Source organism: Triticum dicoccoides, chromosome 5B, assembly GCF_002162155.2.
Source record: "Triticum dicoccoides isolate Atlit2015 ecotype Zavitan chromosome 5B, WEW_v2.0, whole genome shotgun sequence".
Taxonomy (NCBI): Eukaryota; Viridiplantae; Streptophyta; class Magnoliopsida; order Poales; family Poaceae; genus Triticum; species Triticum dicoccoides.
The window spans coordinates 497,360,669-497,383,868 of NC_041389.1; the positions used below are offsets into that span (position 1 = coordinate 497,360,669).

Below are 23,200 nucleotides of genomic sequence, written 5' to 3' on the forward strand. Positions count from 1 at the left end.
TTAGCGGAGAAAAAAAAGGTAGGAATTGTTTGTAGGGTGCGAAGCCACCTCAAAGCTATTTTTTCTGATCGATCTATTCAAGAGTTCGTACTAAAATAACAAAAAAGCTATTGTTTTTGTTCGATCTATCCTAGAGTTTGTACTAGAATAACACCAAAGCATATTCATATTCATAATACTCAATCCACACAAGGAACTACAAATAGACCCCAAAGTTTCTACCGGAGAAAAACATGCATCAACCCCTATGCATAGATTACCCTAATATCACCGCGGGAATCCGCGAGTTAAATGCCATAACATATATCAAGTGAATCAATAAGATACCCCAATTGTCACCTTAAGTATTCATACCGTAAGACATATATCATGTGTTCTCATCTCTGAATATTCAATCCGACATGACAAAACTTCAAAGGGTAAAGATTCAATTCATCACAACGAGAGTATAGAGGGGAGAAATATCATATGATCCGACTATATTAACAAAGCCCATGATATAGATCACGAGAGAGAGATAAAACACATAGCTACTGTTACAAACCCTCAGCCCCGAGGGAGGACTACTCCCTCCTCATCGTGGTGGCCGCCGGGATGATGAAGATGGCCACCGGAGATGATTCCCCCCTCCGGTAGGGTGCCGGAACGAGTCTAGATTGGTTTTCGGTGCCAACAGAGCCTTGTGGCGGCGGAACTTCTGATCTAGGTTAACCCCGAAGTATTTTGGAATATTTGAGAATTTATAATTCAAAAGGGGTGCGGGAGGCCACGAGGTGGGCACAACCCACCTGAGCGCGTGTGTTTGTGTGGTTGGAACCTTGTTACTTTGTGCTTAGTGGTTGCTTTATTTATAAAGCGGATCGAAAGCCTTTTTTGGGTAAAATAAGGGTTTCTGCCGAGCCCGCTCGCCGCCGTCCCCTCTTCCGCCGAGGTCGTTCGCTCCCCAAATCGTCGTCGTGCTGCCGTGCGGAGGTCGTGTTCGGATTCCCTCCCGAGCTCCTTCGGTCAAATTCCTGCTCAAATCGTGTGCCCGCTCCTTCGGTCCACTCGTTGCTCATCTATACAATTATGGCGATTTGTCGTCCTTACTGCAGATGGCGGCGTTTGCGGCGAAAGGGTCGCTGCGGGGGGGCTGCTTCACGGCGAGCGGCCTCTCCGGGAAGAACCCTCCTCCAAGTAACAGCTTCTGCAACCACTTTGTGCCGTCGCGGAGCAACGCTGTTCCGTCCATGGCCTGGGGCATGGGCTGCGACAGAAGGCAGGTGAAGCTGAAGGCCCAGGTAAAGATTAAAACCACAGATGCGTGGCAGGATTTGGGAGATTTATTTAATACTTCAAATCTTGCGTTGATTCCACGACTTTGGATGGTTTTGGATCAGGACTTGGTCCCAAAATCCGAACAATAGCACGCACATCTTAAACTGCAGTACATGCTGTATTTCTCACTGAAAACTGTACATGCCGGCAGGGGTGAAATCAGGGCTTGTCAGGAGGGATGGAGGGCTAGTAGTGGCCCTCCATCGCCGGCAGGGGTGCCGGTCGTGGATCTGATCCGCTCCTACTCCTCCCCCTTTCCCCGGCCTAGTCTGCTTGTTCTCCGATCTGGTGTTCTTCAGGACAGGGCGGTAAGGCCAAAGCCGCTGCCTTGGTTGGTCGTGGGGATGTTGGATTGTAGGCCAGCGGCGCTGACGGTGGGTGGCGTTTGTGGGCGGAGCGTGCGTCTCAGGTTACTCAGGTGGTGTGGTTGCGGGTGGTTGATGGAGCTTGGGTGCGACGGTGGGGTGTGACTGCCGGGGTACACCACTTGCCCAGTCTCTATACTGGATGACGATGGCGGTGGCTGTTGTCAACGTACCCTTTCTGAAGGCTCCGCAACAGCGTTCCCACTCATGTCGTTCTGCTCATGGTGGACGGTGGCGGCCATCAATGGTCATACCCTTCTGGGAGGCATCGTTTGGGAGTCCTGGCTTCGTTGTGGTCCGTCTCACCTCTTCGTTCTGGATACTCATGGTGGAGGTCTCCGTCAGCTCCAAGCTGGTCTGTGGTTTGCTTGGTAGTCGGTGGAGTGGTGTGTTGGCCCCCGGCACCTTTGTATCTTGCCCTGGGTCTGGGTGTGTGTACAATATAAAGCGGGGAAAACCCTTTTTCGTCAAACTGTACATGCCAACTATTATTAACCAGCAATCATTCACGACGTAAAGTTGCACACCACAGCCCATATGTCAGATGGTCTCTGTATCTATTAGCGGGCTATATGCATATTTTTAAGGTGGGAAGAGTAGCTTTTGCTACTACTAATTTTCGGGATTTCTCATGGTATATATCATGCTTAGTGGATATATGGATACGTATATCTCTGTGCAGTGATTCATATGATCTTTGAAACTCAATGTTACAACATATTGCTTAACATAATTATAACATTGTCTTGAAGGTGCCTAAGTGGGTTTTGCTGAACGATGATTATCTGTATGATGATCAAGCATTACAGATCGACACAATTGTTTCCAGTTCAGCTGTGTACATCGACCTTCTCAACAGGGAACGTTATCGGGATCCAGTGGTACTTTCCATCATCCCATGTATCTATCCAAGTATCTTTTCATTTTGAATTTTACATTTGCTTATGGTCCAAAGAAAAGACTTGCAATGATTGTTGCTCCAAAAGTGTGTCATCATGTCAAGTGTGGTTTATCTACAAGGTATATAATTTGGAAAGATTAGGCACTTCTGGAGAAGCATTTATGTTAATATACCATTGATTTATATATACACGTAAAAGAGCATTTTGCAGTTATGCCATATTGGTAAGGATATTTATTCAGTCTGATTGAAACATGATGAAACCTAGCCGAAGATGAAATAGCTGATGCTTGCTGTGCACACCATGGAAATCTGTTCCAGGGCTGGCAGCTTTCATATTTGTAGTTGTCTACTTGATAGTTTGAGGGGTTCGAATTCCTCATATTGTGCATGCACTTCTGCTTTGTTGGTTGGTGCCTTTAGGACTGCTGCATTGTGTTAGCTAGCAGCAAGGACATGAAGTTACAAGGCATTGGTTTCGCTAGGTTTCCTGTACTTGGTCATCATTTGCACATATTGCATATATGTTTAGTAGCTGCATCAACAATTCATACTGTGAAGTCACAGTTAGTTGTTTATGTTCTTGTTGGTTCATGTATAGTTATCACAATTGTAAAGTTTTCATGGTTGCTGTTTAGTCTACTGACATCAGAACCTATATTTTGAAAAACATGGATATGCTTGCTATTTATTGTGTCAAGGAGGTACTATGTGAAATAAATCTTCTTTGTCTCCTTTAGCAAACGAAACTGGTAAAAACTCGACTGATATTTCTCAGGTCTAACATACACCAGGTTGTTCAAATATTGTTTTTCATTGAAGTCGTAAGTGAACTGACTAGTACTGGTTCGTAACATTTCAAGTTAGGGAGAACAAAGCCGGAGGTAACATATCAGCACAAGCAGCGCCTGGAGGCTGATGAGAAGCGCTTGAGAGATCTTGTGGATGGCCTGGTTGAGTCCATCTCATCGGACAGTAAGAACTACAGATACGTCATAATGTCCATCAAAGAGAATGCTAATATGATTATGGAGGAGGTACTCCTTCTATCTCTTGCTCTCCAAAATCCTGGCAATATCCATGGTTGTATTGTACTACTGTACACATCAAAACGTGCAACTTTTGCACTCGATTTTTGCAAAAGTGGACGCAGATTCCTTGGACAGTTATTAAACAAAAAGCCTTTGTTGCAATTTATTTCAGTGGTGTGCTCGATTCCTTAGGTAATTGACCAAGAAGGTAAAACAGAACTAAAAAATCACTGTGGAAGATACGTGAACTGATAGGCATCGTCGATACTTAAGGTTACGTACTTCCAGTTGGAATATTATTTACTATTTAGTCATTCAAATGTGTCTATGTAGCACTGGCACAATATCAAAACCATGTGGATGTTATGAACTTTTATCTTGTTTAAACTAAACCTTTTGGATGAAGTACTATGTTCTCTTTGCTATTAGTGCCACTATTTTTTTGGGTGCAATCAGTGTTTATAGTTATGTAATTGTGCTTGTATTCTGTAATTTTGCAGGGTTTTATTTCCTCTTATGCTCGAGATGAAATTTTAGAAGGTCTTGAAAGGATAGAGAAGGACATTGAAGTGGGAAAATTCCATTGGAGAAACAATAAAGATATCCGGTCTAACATTGTTGAAGCACTCATTGACATAGTTGAAGGGCCAGCAAAAAGGCTGGATGCAGTAATAAGCCGTTACGCTCAAATTCTTACAGTCCTCCAAATATGGTGTCATGACTCCATTGATAAATTTGTTGCCCAGATAAAAGAACTCCAGGTTGATGATTCATGCTCATGGTCTATTCTTGCTAAACTGTGTTGCATTGTTTATCAGATAACATTTCGCTCAAAACATACTTATGTGTATCTAAATATTTCGGTTTGGAGTACTCTATTACATCCGATTAATGATTCTAATCTGGGATACTATAGTGACAAAAAGCCTTTAACTATGTGCACACTTAGGTAAGTGGTTACAACATGCACATTGAAGGGGCTCCGGTTTGGTATGAGAAAAATTTGCTGCCACCTAGCAGTTATTGATGAAACTCACATGCATGTTTGTTATCCTCTTAACATTTACGAGTACCTTTTTTTCGAGAAAACGCAAAAGAGCTTGCGTTTCATTATATTGAAAAGACGGGGTTTAAAAGTACGAGTACCTTTGGAAATATACACATCATTTTGCACAATGTACTACAGTTTCCACTTTTCTTGACGCTGCAACGGCGGGCTTACACCGGACTGAACAATATAACAACTACAAGTGAAGCTGGGCTAAATTTCTACTTCACCTTTTGTTTTCACATCATATTGTACAATGAACTAAATTCTTCGTTTCACAATGTTAGCCGTTGTATCTGGGACACTGACACGCTAGATGAATTAGTGCCATATTTAGTGTAGTGCAAACTAGCCATTTGTACAGGAAACAAATCAAAATAGATATGGCTTACCCATGACTTACAGCTAGTTTTTTTTGCTTCTTATATTATTGCTAATTTAAATTGCAAAAACATGTTTTGTTCAGTTTTAATTACAAATAATGTTCTGATCCAACTTTTACATTATCTATGTTATAGGTTGAGCTTGTTTTGCTAGCGATAAGAAATGAGGGATTGGTCCTACCTTGCACCGCTAGGAATGCAGACTGTATTCTACTTGGCGATCTGGTATTATCAAAAGTTGAACAGGTATCATCTAAAAGGACATACACTCATATTGTATTAGACAATATTCTTTTATTAGGACATGTTATATGATCTTATGGCTCGGCCAGTTCTTTTGGCGGCTTAAAAAATAAGCCGCCTCCTCTCCAGCTTTTCCGATAAGCCGCCTCCCTCATCCATCGGGGCTTCTGAACTAGTTATGGGATTACTAATTAAGAAGTCTCAACAAATTTTGGGAGCGGCTTATTTTTTAAGCTGGGGCGAGGCAGCTTATTTTTTAAGCCGCCCAAAAGAACTGGCCATCATCTATGTAAAGCCATATACGACAATATGTTTTTACTCCCTCTGTTTTCACTTAAACCAAGAAACATCATGGAATGACCATTTTACCCCATTCATGAGCCCACTTATTGCCTTGGGATCATGTGTGTTTATAGTCATAATAGAGAATGACATGGGAAATAATCGAAAGGGACGATGGAAAAGAACAACCAACGAGAGTGACATTTAGGAATAGAGGGAACATTCTAAAACTCCTTTAACTATGCTAGTAGCACTACCAGCTTCCAGTAGGCATATCCATGTTTGTACGTGATACATGAAATACTTTTGGATATTCATTGTAAGCTAGTCATTTGCATCTTTCAAGTATGTTCTATGTATAGCAAAGGAACCTTGGGACAGGAACATTGGTCTATGGGTGTATATACACACTATACGGAAAAAATAGTAATTAAATAGAAAGTCAAGAAATTCTGAAAATATTTTTGAAATAAACTTGACCTTCCATTGTACTTGTAAAAAAATCCACAAAAAAAAATCGGCAAAATAGTGTGAATAGTGACCTATAGTAGTAATAAAAAATTGCCCTTAATTCAACACTGGTTTTTTATTCCTGAAAAATTATATACTACGAATAAGAAAGTCAAGTTTATTCTAAAAAACTTCTAAACTTTTTTGACTTTTTTTAATTATTAGTTTTTCCCCATATCAGGTGTATATACACCCAGAAACCTTGCAGTTTCACATTAGAATAAATTATATAAAACTGCATGTTATCACATATTGGCCCAATTGCCCATTTGCAATAATGTTTTACTGTAAGTTTGTGGCATTACAACTATGTACTAAATACATAAATTATCGAATGTCAATATCTCTCATGTCAAGAATATTTTATCTGATAACTTGTAGTTGGTGTGAACAGCTAGAAAATGATGTCTCTCAGCTGGTTAGCTGCAAAAACAAGATTGGCTCTACACTACAAACTTCTTTCCTTTCAGGCCGCACCGATGATTCTATGAACAGGTTTAATAAAAAAAATCCTGTCTTTTGCAGAAAAGATAAATCTGGATCCATCACTTTCTCTCTTGCTGATAGTGTTGGGCATACTACTGCTTGCATGTGCTGCAAAAACATTTCTCCGTGACTGATCATCTTTCCTTTTTTTCTCTAAATTGAGGCCTCGTCTTTGAAATAAATAATTCGGTTTTCCCTTCTTTTTTTATGCATTCAGTTAAATCAATTTATTTAATGCAGAAATTATACTTGTTTTAGTTATGTTCTACTCCAATTATATGCATTAGCTTTTGAAGACCCGTTAAAAATTATTTTTTAACTGATATGGTGTTGCTATTATATTAGCTTAACTCAACTTGGTTTGATTTGGAACCTTTTCAGCTTATCAAAGGGTAGTTTGCATCACATATGCAATTCTATTTTGAAATTTGGAAACCTGATCGTTGGTGACATCGCGCACGATGTTACAGATCTTGAACAGGACCTGCATTCATGGATGCGGATGTTGACACAAAATGATGAAGTGACCCAAAGTTTATTGCTTATGTGGAGGCACCAGATTGATCTAGATATTTTTAATGTCATTCAAAGTTCTGGCTCTATCTACAATGCTGATGTGGTATGGTTTCTTAAACTTGCCAGTTCAGATTTTTTACATATTTTGTTAGGTCCTGCAACTGATCGAATGAATTTCTTTGAACAGGATAGCAGCAAGCGGTTTTTGAAAGCCTGTAAAGTGGTTCCAGAAATGATCAGAGCAGCTAGAGGGTTTGTAAAACACACATCTTTTAATCACGAAAAGATCCAGAGCTTTCCACCTAAGAGTTTTCTTGATGCTCCACAGCTTGCAGGATTCCGTTCAGCCAAGGTATACAAATTTAAGTCAAGAACATCTTTGTTATGTGCCATTTTCGTACTCCCTCCGTCCCAAAATAAGTGACTCGACTCTGTACTAAAATAAGTGACTCGACTCTACTAAAATAAGTGACTCGACTTTGTACTAAAGTTAGTACAGAGTTGAGTCACTTATTTTGGGACGGAGGGAGGAGTATTTTTCAAGCTAGACAAGAACAATGAGCTAGGCAGGTAGCTAACTGAAATAGAAAAAACCTTTAACATGGTAATATTTGTTGATAGAAGAATAGGGTGATCTATATTAAATTATTGCCTTCAGCTCTACGTGCTCCTTATCAATTTAAACATGTTTTTCACTTTTTACCGTTGACACAGTTTCTCTTACTTCTTTTTGGAAACAGGATCTGGATCACGGAGCTGGCGCTGCTGCGAAGCAAGATTTCAAATTTCACAGTGACCATACAACGGGGAGGCTGCTTGGCTGGCTTCGACGTCTTCATCAATCCGGGCAGAATAGCTAGCTAAACATACATATGGTAAATAAAAAGTAACTAGACAATATAGATAACAAAAGGTTAAGTGGTAATGTGTATGATCTATTTAAGTTGAAAGAAATTCCAGCGCCCGAAAATTCATTGGCGTGCCCGGGCTCGCCTGCTTACGGTATCGTTAGGCGTCCAATTGCATTGGGATATGGAGCACTTGCGGTATTTTAGGGACGTAGACGACATGTTAGTTAATGCGACACACGGATGGAGAGATCGGACGTTTGTACGGTGTATGGAATAGCGGCGACGTTTATGTCCTGTAGCAACTTGAATACTAACTTGAGCAGTACAACTTTTTCAGTACTTTTTGCATTTTCTGACTGATCAGACATCAAGCTTTGGTTGCTTTGCCGTTGGATTGTCACCATCGATGGGGGTGTCTGATTCCACATCATGGTGGGTCATGGATTTGGCGTAGCTACCCATCTTGTGGCTCACAGCGATAAACGTGTTCGTGGTTGGTGGTGTGTCCCTCACAGAAACGATTGCTTCTGAACAGGAGAAGGCGTTTAGAGAGGCAACCACAATCTTTTTGGGAGCAGTTCTGAGTGTGATTGGAGACAAGTTGGTTGACGCCTATATTCATATGGGGGTTGCCAAAAACTTGTGGGATGCGCTCGAAGTCAAAATCGGCGCAACTGATGCTGGCAGTGAGCTGTATGCCATGGAGCAGTTCCATGATTACAAGATGGTTGATAACCGTTCTGTATTGGACCAGGCTCATGAGATATAGTGCATTGCTAAGGAGCTGGAGCTTCAGAAGTGTGAGTTATCGGACAAGTTTGTCGTGTGTTGCATTATTGCAAAACTCCCTCCTAGTTGGAGGAACTTTGCTACTTCTCTCAAGCACTTGAGATGTGAATTCTCTGTTGAGGATGTCATCGGTCATCTCAGTGTTGAGCAGAACTCGAGAGCAAAGGACTCACACGTGAAAGGGACAGAGGGTTCTTCTAGCGTCAATGTGGTGCAGAAGAACTTCCACAAGTTCAAGGAAATACTACCTTTAAGAAGAAGGGTAAGAAGAAAGACAAAAAGAGAGATGGCTGCTTTACTTGTGGTTCAGATGAACATTGGGCAAACAAGTGCCCAAACAAGTACAAGAAGCCAACACAGGACTCCAAGTCTGTGAATGTCACTCTGAGCAACAATGATGCGGCATCTGGGTATGGTAATCTGTTTACGAGAGAATTCCTTATTTGACACTCTCTTAAAATTGTGTTCCTTATTTGACACTGGAGAAAATTTTCTTCCTTATATGATCTCTAGTCTTAATTTTTTTTCCTATATGACACTAGTGCATTTTGTTCACGTGAAAAGACCATTTTACCCATATGTATAATGTGACCACAAATATGTACAAGATAATAGTTGTTTCAAAAAAATCAGTCGAGTTATCCATATGTGACATCATATATGCTGGTATTGTCATGCCAGTCGATTTGCTATTGTTCCGGTTAGATTGTATACCTGCAGGAGCATATCTGTGGAAATGATCCATGCTACATTTTGTTAAATATGGGAGCACGCCAGCATGCATCACCATGCAACTGTGCAACACGAGGAGCACCGTACATATGTAGGTGCGTACGTGCACCGTACGTATGTAGTTGCGTACGAGGAGCACCAATGCCTTCGATGGTTCATGTGCTAATTGACCTCACGGTCTGGCTAGTTGTCTATATGTATTTGTGTACATATACGCGACAAGCTTGCAGGCCGGAGCGTAGATATTTAAATATGTACGCGCACCCTGATAATCAAGCGAATACATGTATTCTAGCTTCGTATGACCCGGTTCATATACATATGCATGTTGGCTGCACCGAACCGGGTGTACGTTCGTGCTAGCACGCAACTTCCTTCCATACAGCTATAGGTCCTGCATGGGCCATGCAAATACGTGCAGATGCACTAATGGCATGCACGTAGGTGATCACCGAAGCACACACAAAAGTGCTTAAAAAATTCATTCATTTTTAAGAATGCATTTTAGTGTTAAAGCACACGTACAAAACTACGTCAAACAGTCGCACTCACAAACCATACCGCCTGAAACTAGACCCACAGCTGAATACGTTCTAAATACATTGGATGCATGTGCTCAGGTATACAGAATACACACACATCCCAAAAAAGACCAACGGAGGAGATAACATGTTCAGCTGTGCTCACTACGAATTTTCCCTAATTAGGCTCAATGCTACATATTTCTGGTCACATTACGTACAGGGGCAAAAAGGTCTTTTCACGTATATAAAATGAACTAGAGTGTCATATAGGAAAAGAAATTAAGACTATAGGTCATATAGGGAAGAAAATTTTTCCAGTGTCAAATAAGGAACATGATTTTAAGGGAGTGTCAAATAAGGAATTCTCTCTCTGTTTACCATACTTTCAGTTTGTCAGTCCACCGATTGGTGGGTTGACACTAGGGCCAATATTCATGTGTGTGCTGATGTGTCTTTGTTTTCTTCTTACCAGGTCGCACGAGATTGTTCCGTCCTGATGGGGAATGGCTCGCATGCTTCTGTTCATGGTGTTGGCACGGTAGATCTGAAGTTTACTTCTGGAAAAATCGTGCAACTGAAGAACATGCAGCATGTCCCCGCCATCAAGAAGAATCTCGTTAGTGGCTCCCTTCTATGTAAAGAAGGATTTAAGTTAGTATTTGAGTAGTCATATCTTGATATGGGCTATTTGTTGGAAAATGATATGATTGTGGTGGTTTGTTCCGCCTTTCCCTGGAGGATTTCCGTAATAAAGTCGTGAAGCAAATTTATTCTAATGTGAACGAATCTAAGGTTTGGCATTCATGTCTTAGTCACATAAATTTCGGTTGTATGACGCGACTAGCTAAGATGGATTTAATCCCGAGTTTCACTTTAGCCAAAGGCTCTAAGTGCCATGCGTGTGTGCAAGCTAAGCAACCTCGTAAGCCTCACAAGCTTGCGAAGGAGAGACACCTGGCATTGTTAGAGCTCATACATTCAGATCTCTGTGAGATGAATGGTGTGTTGACTAAAGGTGGAAAGGAATACTTTATGATTCTAATTGATGATTCCACTAGATTCTGCTATGTGTATTTGTTAAATACTAAGGATGAGGCTCTACACTACTTTAAAGTCTATAAGGCTGAAGTTGAGAACCAACTTGAGAAGAAAATAAAACGAGTCCGGTCTGATCGTGGCGGAGAGTACTTTTCTAATGAGTTTGATTTATTCTGTGCGGAACATGGTATTATTCATGAGAGGACGCCTCCCTACTCACCCCAGTCAAATGGGGTTGCCAAACGAAAAAACTGTACTCTAACTGATTTGGTTTACGCCATGTTAGATACATCGGGTTTATCCAAGGCATGGTGGGGGGAGGCTGTATTGACATCATGTCATGTCCTGAATAAAGTTCCCACAAAGGATAGTGAGACTACTCCCTATGAGCAATGGTAAAAGAAAAGAACTACACTCTCTTACCTACGCACTTGGGGCTGTTTGGCGAAAGTCAACGTGCTGATAATCAAAAAGCGCAAGTTGGGACCAAAGGCCATGGACTGTGTTTTTCTTGGCTATGCCAAGCATTACGTTGGCTATAGACTTCTAGTGGTGAAATCTGAGGTACCTGACCAGAAGGTCGGTACAATTATAGAGTCTAGGGATGCTACTGAAGAAAATATGCCCTAGAGGCAATAATAAAGTTATTATATTTCCTTATTAAATGATAAATGTTTATTATTCATGCTAGAATTGTATTAACCGGAAACATGATACATGTGTGAATACATAGACAAACAGAGTGTCACTAGTATGCCTCTACTTGACTAGCTCGTTAATCAAAGATGGTTATGTTTCCTAGCCATAGACATGAGTTGTCATTTGATTAACGGGATCACATCATTAGGAGAATGATGTGATTGACTTGACCCATTCCGTTAGCTTAGCACTTGATCATTTAGTATTCTGCTATTGCTTTCTTCATGACTTATACATGTTCCTATGACTAATTATGCAACTCCCGTTTACCGGAGGAACACTTTGTGTGCTACCAAACGTCACAACGTAACTGGGTGATTATAAAGATGCTCTACAGGCGTCTCCAAAGGTACTTGTTGGGTTGGCGTATTTCGAGATTAGAATTTGTCACTCCGATTGTCGGAGAGGTATCTCTAGGCCCACTCGGTAATGCATATCACTATAAGCCTTGCAAGCATTGTAACTAATGAGTTAGTTGCGGGATGATGTATTATGGAACGAGTAAAGAGACTTGCCGGTAACGAGATTGAACTAGGTATTGAGATACCGACGATAGAATCTCGGGCAAGTAACATACCGATGACAAAGGGAACAACGTATGTTGTTATGCGGTTTGACCGATAAAGATCTTCGTAGAGTATGTAGGAGCCAATATGAGTATCCAGGTTCCGCTATTGGTTATTGACCGGGGACGTGTCTCGGTCATGTCTACATAGTTCTCGAACCCGTAGGGTCCGCACGCTTAAAGTTCGATGACGATTTGTATTATGAGTTATGTGATTTGATGTACCGAAGGTAGTTCGGAGTCCCGGATAAGATCGGGGACATGACGAGGAGTCTCGAAATGGTCGAGATGTAAAGATCGATATATTGGATGACTATATTCGGACATCGGAAAGGTTCCGAGTGATTCGGGTATTTTCGAAGTACCGAGGAGTTACGGGAATTCACTGGGAGAAGTATTGGGCCTTATTGGGCCATACGGGAATAGAGGAGAGAGGCCAAAAGGAAGGAGGCGCGCGCCCCCTCTAGTCCGAATTGGACAAGGGGTGCAGCCCCCTTTTCCTTCTCCCTCCCCCCCTCTTTCCTTCTCTCCTACTCCGGAAAGGAAAGGGGAATCCTACTAGGACTTGGGAGTCCTAGTAGGACTCCCCACACTTGGCGCGCCCCCTCTAGGGCCGGCCTCTCCCTTGCTCCTTTATATACGGGGGCAGGGGGTACCCCACAGACACACCAATTGATCTCTTGATCTCTTAGCTGTGTGCGGTGCCCCCCTCCATCATAATCCACCTCGATAATATCATAGCGGTGCTTAGGCGAAGCCCTGCGTCGGTAGAACATCATCATCGTCACCACGCCGTCGTGCTGACGGAACTCTCCCTCAAAGCTTGGCTGGATCGGAGTTCGAGGGACGTCATCGAGTTGAACGTGTGCTGAACTCGGAGGTGCCGTATGTTTGGTACTTGATCGGTCGGATCGTGAAGACGTACGACTACATCAACCGCGTTGTGCTAACGCTTCCGCTTTCGGTCTACGAGGTACATGGACAACACTCTCCCCTCTCGTTGCTATGCATCACCATGATCCTGTGTGTGCGTAGGAATTTTTTTAAAATTACTACGTTCCCCAACAGTGGTATCAGAGCCAGGTTTATGCGTAGATGTTTATGCATGAGTAGAACACAAGTGAGTTGTGGGCGATACAAGTCATACTGCTTACCAACATGTCATACTTTGGATCGGCGGTATTGTTGGATGAAGCGGCCCGGACCAACATTACGCGTACGCTTACGCGAGACTGGTTCTACCAACGTGCTTTGCACACAGGTGGCTAGCGGGTGTCAGTTTCTCCAACTTTAGTTGAGCCGAGTGTGACTACGCCCGGTCCTTGAGAAGGTTAAAACAACACTAACTTGACGAACTATCGTCGTGGTTTTGATGCGTAGGTAAGAACGGTTCTTGCTCAGCCCGTAGCAGCCACGTAAAACTTGCAACAACAAAGTAGAGGACGTCTAACTTATTTTTGCAGGGCATGTTGTGATGTGATATGGTCAAGACATGATGAGATATAAGTTGTTGTATGAGATGATCATGTTTTGTTGAAGTTATCGGCAACTGGCAAAAGCCTTATGGTTGTCTCTCTATTGCATAAGATGCAAGCGCCAAATAATTGCTTTACTTTATCGCTATGCGATAGCAATAGTTGCAAGAGCAATAGTTGGCGAGACGACCATATGATGACACATTGATATAGATCAAGATGATGGAGATCATGGTGTCATGCCAGTGACGATGGAGATCATGACGATGCTTTGGAGATGGAGATCAAAGGCACAAGATGATGATGGCCATATCATGTCACATATTATGATTGCATGTGATGTTTATCTTTTATACATCTTATTTTGCTTAGTTCGGCGGTAGCTTTATAAGATGATCTCTCACTAAATTTCAAGGTATAAGTGTTCTCCCTGAGTATGCACCGTTGTGAAAGTTCTTCGTGCTAAGACACCACGTGATGATAGGGTGTGATAAGCTCTACGTTCAAATACAACGGGTGCAAGATAGTTTTGCACACGCGGAATACTCAGGTTAAACTTGACGAGCCTAGCATATGCAGATATGGCCTCGGAACACTGAGACTGAAAGGTCGAGCGTGAATCATATAGTAGATGTGATCAACATAGTGATGTTCACCATTGAAACTACTCCATCTCACGTGATGATCGGACATGGTTTAGTTGATATGGATCATGTGATCACTTAGAGGATTAGAGGGATGTCTATCTAAATGGGAGTTCTTTAATAATTTGATTAACTAAACTTTAATTTATCATGAACTTAATACCTGATAGTATTTTGCATGTCTATGTTGTAGATCAATAGCTCGGTTTAGCTCCCCTGTTTTATTTTGATATGTTCCTAGAGAAAACTAAGTTGAAAGATGTTAGTAGAAATGATGCGGACTTGGTCCTTGATCTGAGGATTAACCTCATTGTTGCACAGAAGTATTATGTCCTTGATGCACCGCTAGGTGACATAACTATTGCAGGAGCAGATGCAGACGTTATGAACGTTTTGACAAAAGCTCGGTATGATGACTACTTGATAGTTTAGTGCACCATGCTTTACGTCTTAGAACCGGGACTTCAAAAATGTTTTGAACGCCATAGAGCATATAATATGTTCCAAGAGTTGAAATTGGTATTTCATACTCGTGCCCATGTCGAGAGGTATGAGACCTCTGACAGTACTTTGCCAATAAGATGGAGGAGAATAGCTCAACCAGTGAGCATGTGCTCAGATTGTCTGAGTACTACAATTACTTGAATCAAGTGGGAGTTAATCTTCCAGATAAGATAGTAATTGACAGAGTTCTCTAGTCACTATCACCAAGTTACTAGAACTTTGTGATGAACTATAATATGCAAGGGATAACGGAAACGATTCCCAAGCTCTTCGTGATGTTGAAATCAACTAAGGTAGAAATCAAGAAAAGCATCAAGTGTTGATGGTTGACAAGACCACTAGTTTCAAGAAAAGGGGCAAAGGGAAGAAGGGAAACTTCAAGAAGAATGGCAAGCAAGTTGCTGCTCAAGTGAAGAAGCCCAAGTCTGGACCTAAGCCTGAGACTAAGTGCTTCTACTGCAAAGGGACTGGTCACTAGAAGTGGAACTGCCCCAAGTATTTGGCGGATAAGAAGGATGGCAAAGTGAACAAAGGTATATTTGATATACATGATATTGATGTGTACTTTACTAGTGTTTATAGCAACCCCTCGGCATTTGATACTGGTTCAGTTGCTAAGAGTAGTAACTCGAAACGGGAGTTGCAGAATGAACAAAAACTAGTTAAGGGCGAGGTGACGATGTGTGTTGGAATGGATTCCAAGATTGATATGATCATCATCGCACACTCTCTATACTTTCGGGATTAGTGTTGAACCTAAATAAGTGTTATTTGGTGTTTGCGTTGAGCATGAATATGATTTGATCATGTTTATTGCAATACGGTTATTCATTTAAGTTATAGAATAATTGTTGTTATGTTTACATGAATAAAACCTTTTATGGTCATACACCCAATGAAAATGGTTTGTTGGATCTCGATCGTAGTGATACACATATTCATAATATTGAAGCCAAAAGATGCAAAGTTAATAATGATAGTGCAACTTATTTGTGGCATTGCCGTTTAGGTCATATTGGTGTAAAGCGCATGAAGAAACTCCATGCTGATGGGCTTTTGGAATCACTTGATGCTTGCGAACCATGCCTCATGGGCACGATGACTAAGACTCTATTCTCCGAAACAATGGAGCGAGCAACTGACTTATTGTAAATAATACATACTGATGTATGCGGTCCGATGAGTGTTGAGGCTCGCGGCGGGTATCGTTATTTTCTGACCTTCATAGATGATTTGAGCAAGATATGGGTATATCTAGATGAAACATAAGTCTGAAACATTTGAAAAGTTCAAAGAATTTTAGAGTGAAGTGGAAAATCATCGTGACAAGAAAATAAAGTTTCTACGATCTGATCGTGGAGACAACTATTTGAGTTACGAGTTTGGTCTTCAATTAAAACAATGTGGAATAGTTTCACAAATTCGTGCCACGTGGAACACCACAACATAATGGTGTGTCCGAACGTCATAACCGTACTTTATTGGATATAGTGCAATCTATGATGTTTCTTACCGATTTACCACTATAGTTTTGAGGTTATGCATTAGAGACAGCTGCATTCACGTTAAAAAGGGCACCATCTAAATCTGTTGAGACGACACCGTATGAACCATGGTTTGGCAAGAAACCAAAGTTGTCGTTTCTTAAAGTTTGGGGTTGTGATGCTTATAAGAAAAAGTTTCATCCTGGTAAGCTCAAACCCAAGTCGGAGAAATGTGTCTTCATAGGATACCCAAAGGAGATAGTTGGGTATACCTTCTATCACAGATCCGAAGGCAAGATATTCGTTGCTAAGAATGTATCCTTTCTAGAGAAGTAGTTTCTCTCGAAAGAAGTGAGTGGGAGGAAAGTAGAACTTGATGAGTTAACTGTACCTGCTCCCTTATTGGAAAGTAGTTCATCACAGAAACCGGTTCCTGTGACACCTACACCAATTAGTGAGGAAGCTAATGATGATGATCATGAAGCTTCAGATCAAGTTACTACCGAACCTCGTAGGTCAACCAGAGTGAGATCCGCACCAGAGTGGTACGGTAATCCTGTTCTGGAGGTCATGTTACTAGACCATGACGAAACTACGAACTATGAAGAAGCAATGGTGAGCACAGATTCCACAAAATGGCTTGAGGACATGAAATCTGAGATGGGATCCATGTATGAGAACAAAGTGTGGACTTTGGTTGACTTGCCCGACGATCGGCAAGCAATTGAGAATAAATGGATCTTCAAGAAGAAGACAAACGCTGACAGTAATGTTACTATCTATAAAGCTCGACTTGTTGCAAAAGGTTTTCGACAAGTTCAAGGGATTGACTACGATGAGACCTTCTCACCCGTAGCGATGCTTAAGTCCGTCCGGATCATGTTAGCAATTGTCGCATTTTATGATTATGAAATTTGGCAAATGGATGTAAAGACTGCATTCCTGGAAGAAGAGTTGTATATGATGCAACCTGAAGGTTTTATCGATGCAAAGGGAGCTAACAAAGTGTGCAAGCTCCAGTGATCCATTTATGGACTAGTGCAAGCCTCTCGGAGTTGGAATAAACGCTTTGATAGTGTAATCAAAGCATATGGTTTTATACGGACTTTTGGAGAAGCCTGTATTTACAAGAAAGTGAGTGGGAGCACTACAACATTTCTGATAAATATATGTGAATGACATATTGTTGATCGGAAATAATGTAGAATTTTCTGGAAAGCATAAAGGAGTATTTGAAAGGAATTTTTCAAAGAAAGACTTCGGTGAAGCTGCTTACATATTGAACATCAAGATCTATAGAGATAGATCAAGATGCTTGATAAGTTTTTTCAATGAGTACATACCTTGACAAGATTTTGAAGTGGTTTAAAATACAACAATCAAAGAAAGAGTTCTTGCCTATGTTACAAGGTGTGAAATTTGAGTAAGACTCAAAGCCCGACCATGGAAGAAAATAGAGAGAGAATGAAAGTCATTCCCTATGCCTCAGCCATAGGTTCTATAAAGTATGCCATGCTATGTACCAGACCTATTGTATACCCTACACCGAGTTTGGCAAAGGGAGTACAATAGTGATCTAGGAGTAGATCACTGGATAGCGGTCAAAATTATCCTTAGTGGAATAAGGATATGTTTCTCGATTATGGAGGTGACAAAAGGTTCGTTGTAAAGGGTTACGTCGATGCAAATTTTGACACCGATCCAGATGATTCTAAGTTTCAATCTGGATGCATATTGAAAGTGGGAGCAATTAGCTAGAGTAGCTCCGTGTAGAGCATTGTTGACATAGAAATTTGCAAAATACATACGGATCTGAATGTGGCAGACCCGTTGACTAAACTTCTCTCATAAGCAAAACATGATCACACCTTAGTACTCTTTGGGTGTTAATCACATAGCGATGAGAACTAGATTATTGAATCTAGTAAAACCTTTGGGTGTTGGTCACATGACGATGCGAACTATGGGTGTTAAGCACATGGTTATGTGAACTATTGGTGTTAAATCACATGGCGATGTGAACTAGATTATTGACTCTAGTGCAAGTGTGAGACTGAAGGAAATATGCCCTAGAGGCAATAATAAAGTTATTATATTTCCTTATTACATGATAAATGTTTATTATTCATGCTAGAATTGTATTAACCGAAAATATGATACATGTGTGAATACATAGACAAATAGAGTGTCACTAGTATGCCTCTACTTGACTAGCTTGTTGATCAAAGATGGTTATGTTTCCTAGCCATAGACATGAGTTGCCATTTGATTAACGGGATCACATCATTAGGAGAATGATGTGATTGACTTGACCCATTCCGTTAGCTTAGCACTTGATCGTTTAGCATTCTTCTATTGCTTTCTTCAGGACTTATACATGTTCCTATGCCTATGAGATTATGCAACTCCCGTTTACCGGAGGAACACTTTGTGTGCTACCAAACGTCACAACGTAACTGGGTGATTATAAAGGTGCTCTATAGGTGTCTCCGAAGGTACTTGTTGGGTTGGCGTATTTCGAGATTAGGATTTGTCACTCCAATTGTCGAAGAGGTATCTCTGGGCCCACTCGGTAATGCACATCACTATAAGCCTTGCAAGCATTGTAACTAATGAGTTAGTTGCAGGATGATGTATTACGGGACGAGTAAAGAGACTTGCCGGTAACGAAATTGAACTAGATATTGAGATACCGACGATCGAATCTCGGGGCAAGTAACATACCGATGACAAAGGGAACAACATATGTTGTTATGCGGTTTGACCGATAAAGATCTTCATAGAGTATGTAGGAGCCAATATGAGCATCCAGGTTCCGCTATTGGTTATTGACCGGGGACGTGTGTCGGTCATGTCTACATAGTTCTCGAACCCGTAGGGTCCGCATGCTTAAAGTTCGATGATGATTTGTATTATGAGTTATGTGATTTGATGTACCGAAGGTAGTTCAGAGTCCCGGATGTGATCGGGGAAATGACGAGGAGTCTAAAAATGGTTGAGACATATAGATCGATATATTGGACGACTATATTCGGACATCGGAAAGGTTCCGAGTGATTCGGGTATTTTCGGAGTACCGGGGAGTTACGGGAATTCACCGGGAGAAGTATTGGGCCTTATTGGGCCATACGAGAATAGAGGAGAGAGGCCAAAAGGAAGGAGGCGCGCCCCCCTGGTCCGAATTGGACAAGGGGTGCAGCCCCCTTTTCCTTCTCCCTCTCCCCCTCTTTCCTTCTCTCCTACTCCGGAAAGGAAAGGGGAATCCTACTAGGACTTGGGAGTCCTAGTAGGACTCCCCACACTTGGCGCCCCCTCTAGGGACGGCCTCCCCCTTGCTCCTTTATATACGGGGGCAGGGGGGCACCCCACAGACACAACAGTTGATCTCTTGATCTCTTAGCCGTGTGCGGTGCCCCCTCCACCATAATCCACCTCGATAATATCGTAGCGGTGCTTAGGCGAAGCCCTGCATCGGTAGAACATCATCATCGTCACCACGCCGTCGTGCTGACAGAACTCTCCCTCAAAGCTCGGCTGGATCGGAGTTCGAGGGACGTCATCGAGCTGAACGTGTGCTAAACTCGGAGGTGTCGTGCGTTCGGTACTTGTCAGTCGGATCATGAAGACGTACGACTACATCAACCGCGTTGTGCTAACGCTTCCACTTTCGGTCTACGAGGGTACGTGGACAACACTCTCCCCTCTCGTTGCTATGCATCACCATGATCCTATGTGTGTGTAGGATTTTTTTCGAAATTACTACGTTCCCCAACAGCTACATTCTTTGAGAATATTTTCCCCATGAGAGATATGCAAAGCATTTCTAGACTGGAATCTGATGAGGCTCCAGAACCTGCCATTCCGATGGAATATGATGAACATAAAAGTGATCAGAGTTCCACGGAGGATGACGAGGAAGCTCTTGTTAGGATCAAGAGACAAAGGACTGCAAAGTCTTTTGGTGATGATTTCCTCGTGTACCTCGTGGATGATGACACTCCCAGTTCCATTTCAGAAGCTTATGCATCCCCGGATGCTGACTACTGGAAGGATGTGGTCCGTAGCGAGATGGATTCCATCTTGGTGAACGGGACATGGGAAATCACTGATTGTGCTTATGGTTGTCAACCGTTGGGATGTAAGTGGGCATTCAAGAAGAAGCTTAATTAGGCCCGATGGTACTGTTGAGAAGTACAAGGCTAGGCTTGTGGCCAAGGGTTATACCCAAAAGGAAGAAGAGGATTTCTTCGACACTTACTCACTTGTGGCTAGGATGACAACCATTCGAGTGTTATTCGCTTTGGCTACCTCGCATGGTCTTCTCGTTCACCAGATGGACGTTAAGACGGCTTTCCTTAACGGACAGCTAGATGAGGAAATTTACATGCAATAGCCGGATGGCTTTGTAGTAAATGGTCAGGAAAGAAAGGTTTGTAAGCTAGTGAAATCTTTGTATGGCCTGAAACAAGCGCCTAAGCAATGACATGAGAAGTTCAACACTACTCTGACATCTGCTGGCTTTGTTGTGAACGAAGCTGACAAATGTGTATACTATCACTATGGTGGGGGCGAAAGAGTTATACTGTGTCTGTATGTCGATGACATACTGATATTTGGGACTCACCTCAAGGTCATTGAGGAGGTCAAGGCCTTTCTATCTCATAACTTTGAGATGAAAGACCTGGGCGTGGCTGATGTTATCTTGAACATCAAGCTGCTGAAAAATTCTGAGGGTGGAATTACACTTTTGCAATCCCACTATGTTGAGAAAATTTTGAGCTGTTTTGGATATTCAGACTGCAAACCTTCTGCAACACCATATGATCCTAGCGCGCGGATTCGAAAGTTCGAAGGCACGACTGTAGATCAACTGAGATATTCTCAAGTGGTTAGTTCACTGATGTACCTAGCATGTGCTACTCGTCCTGACATCTCATTTGCTGTATGCAAACTGAGCGGGTTTGTTTCTAATTCGGGAGATGTACATTTGCATGGTGTTGAGCGAGTGATGCGTTACTTGCAAGGTACTGCAAACTATGGAATTCGCTATTCTGGGTACCCGACAGTACTTGAGGGGTATAGTGATTTGAATTGGATATCTGATGCTGATGAGATGAAAGCCACAAGTGGACATGTCTTCACACTTGGTGGTGGTGCTGTTTCCTGGAAGTCTTGCAAGCAGATGATCTTAACCAGATCAACTATGGAAGCAAAACTCACAACATTAGACACATCATGCGTCGAAGCAGAATGGCTTCGAGAGCTTTTGATGGATTTGCCGGTGGTCGATAAACCAGTGTCAGCTGTCCTCATGAACTGTGACAATCAAACGGTGATTGCCAAGTCTAAGAGTTCAAAGGACAACATGAAATCCACAAAGCACATAAGAAGAAGATTGAAATCTGTCAGAAAATCAAGAAACTCCGGAGTAATAGTGTTGGATTATATCCAGACGGCTAAGAATCTGGCAGACCCTTTTACGAAAGGGCTATCACGGATTGTGATAGAAAATGCACCGAGGGAGATGGGTATGAGACCCACGTAAGTTTCCATGGGGGTAACCCAACCTATGTGATCGGAGATCCCGTGAATTAGGACCTGGGAAAACAATCCAACGGTCAACTGAGGAGAGTATCCTTAATTAACCCACTCTGTTGGAGATGCACAATACTCTCAATTTTGTAAGGTAGGCTGACTTTTGTCTTAATGTGTTCCAAAGCTTGTGTAAGCAAGATGCTAACCTACATAGCATTCTTTGGAGGAACACACCTATGTGAGCCCGACTGCTGTTCACAGTCTATGAGATTGGTTAATCTCTAGTAAGCTCAGGAGAAGGTATGGAGTATGACTAATAAGCTCCACCCGTGGGGTTTAGCCTTCGACTGCCACGTATCAGCTGACAATAGGCGAAACTTCTGCACGCCAAACTGACAATTCAAGGCATAGTCCATTGTTCAGTTGTGAAGAAGTCTAATCCTGTTGCTCTAGGTGGAAGTTCAACTTAACAATCTCCACTGAAAATTCTAATATATCAAACATTGTTTGGAACAGTTGACAAACTTACGTGCCTTGAGATCTGGTGGGGGATTGTTGAATCATAGATGGGCTTTAGGCCCATATAAATAATGATTCCTGGTTAATCTTGAGGCCCATGTATGAGGTGGCAGGTGGTGGGAAATTTAGTCCCACCTTGCTAGTTGAGGAGAGTTGAGACCCCTTTATAAGGGATGCTCTACCACTTGCCATTGGGAGCTTGGGAAGAGGAGTGGTACACGCGCGCTCCTCCTCCTCCGTCGCCCGCCTCACCTCGCCTCGCCTCGCCTCGCCTCGCCACAACGCGCGCGCACGCGCCGCGGGTTGCGGGAATGAGCCGAGCTGGAGCTTATTTTTGCCGCTCAGGAACGAATTAATTAATCAGGGATTAATTAACGAGTCGCTAACAGGTGGGCCACTGTCCGAGATGTTGGACTATGGGCTGACTTGCGTTCCGGGATTCGTCAACTCCGTTCGCGGGTGTGCGACCCTTCTCCGGGAACGACGACTCCCTTCCCGGGAGTGCGTGGACTCGGTCATGGGCCTCTGCCCAGGCCCACGACTTTCTACCTGACGGCCTATATAAGAAGGCTCTGCCCAGTGGAGTGACCTAGTTCGGTTCATTCACTCCCTCTCGCGTGACCTAGCCGTCATCTACTGTCCCTCACTCTGTGTTGTCTCCGGCGACCCCATCCCGACGACCGCGTGCACGGTCGGTCGGGAGAGCAGGTGCCTCCGGAACCTTGTCGTTCGAGATGCCCAGGAGAACGACAATAAGGT

The 23,200-nt window shown here is 42.5% G+C and overlaps 1 protein-coding gene across 1 annotated transcript; it reads left to right on the plus strand.

The window, feature by feature from the left end:
* Positions 1-855: 855 nt before the first annotated feature.
* On the plus strand, positions 856-8,082 carry LOC119311128 (argininosuccinate lyase, chloroplastic-like). The gene is made up of 10 exons (XM_037586759.1): positions 856-972; positions 1,095-1,280; positions 2,435-2,563; positions 3,447-3,620; positions 4,115-4,375; positions 5,181-5,291; positions 6,475-6,575; positions 6,948-7,185; positions 7,270-7,434; positions 7,823-8,082. Exons 2-10 carry the CDS (start codon positions 1,095-1,097, stop codon positions 7,940-7,942), a joined length of 1,485 nt encoding a protein of 494 aa, XP_037442656.1. The 5' UTR covers positions 856-972; the 3' UTR covers positions 7,943-8,082.
* The last annotated feature ends 15,118 nt before the right edge of the window (positions 8,083-23,200 follow it).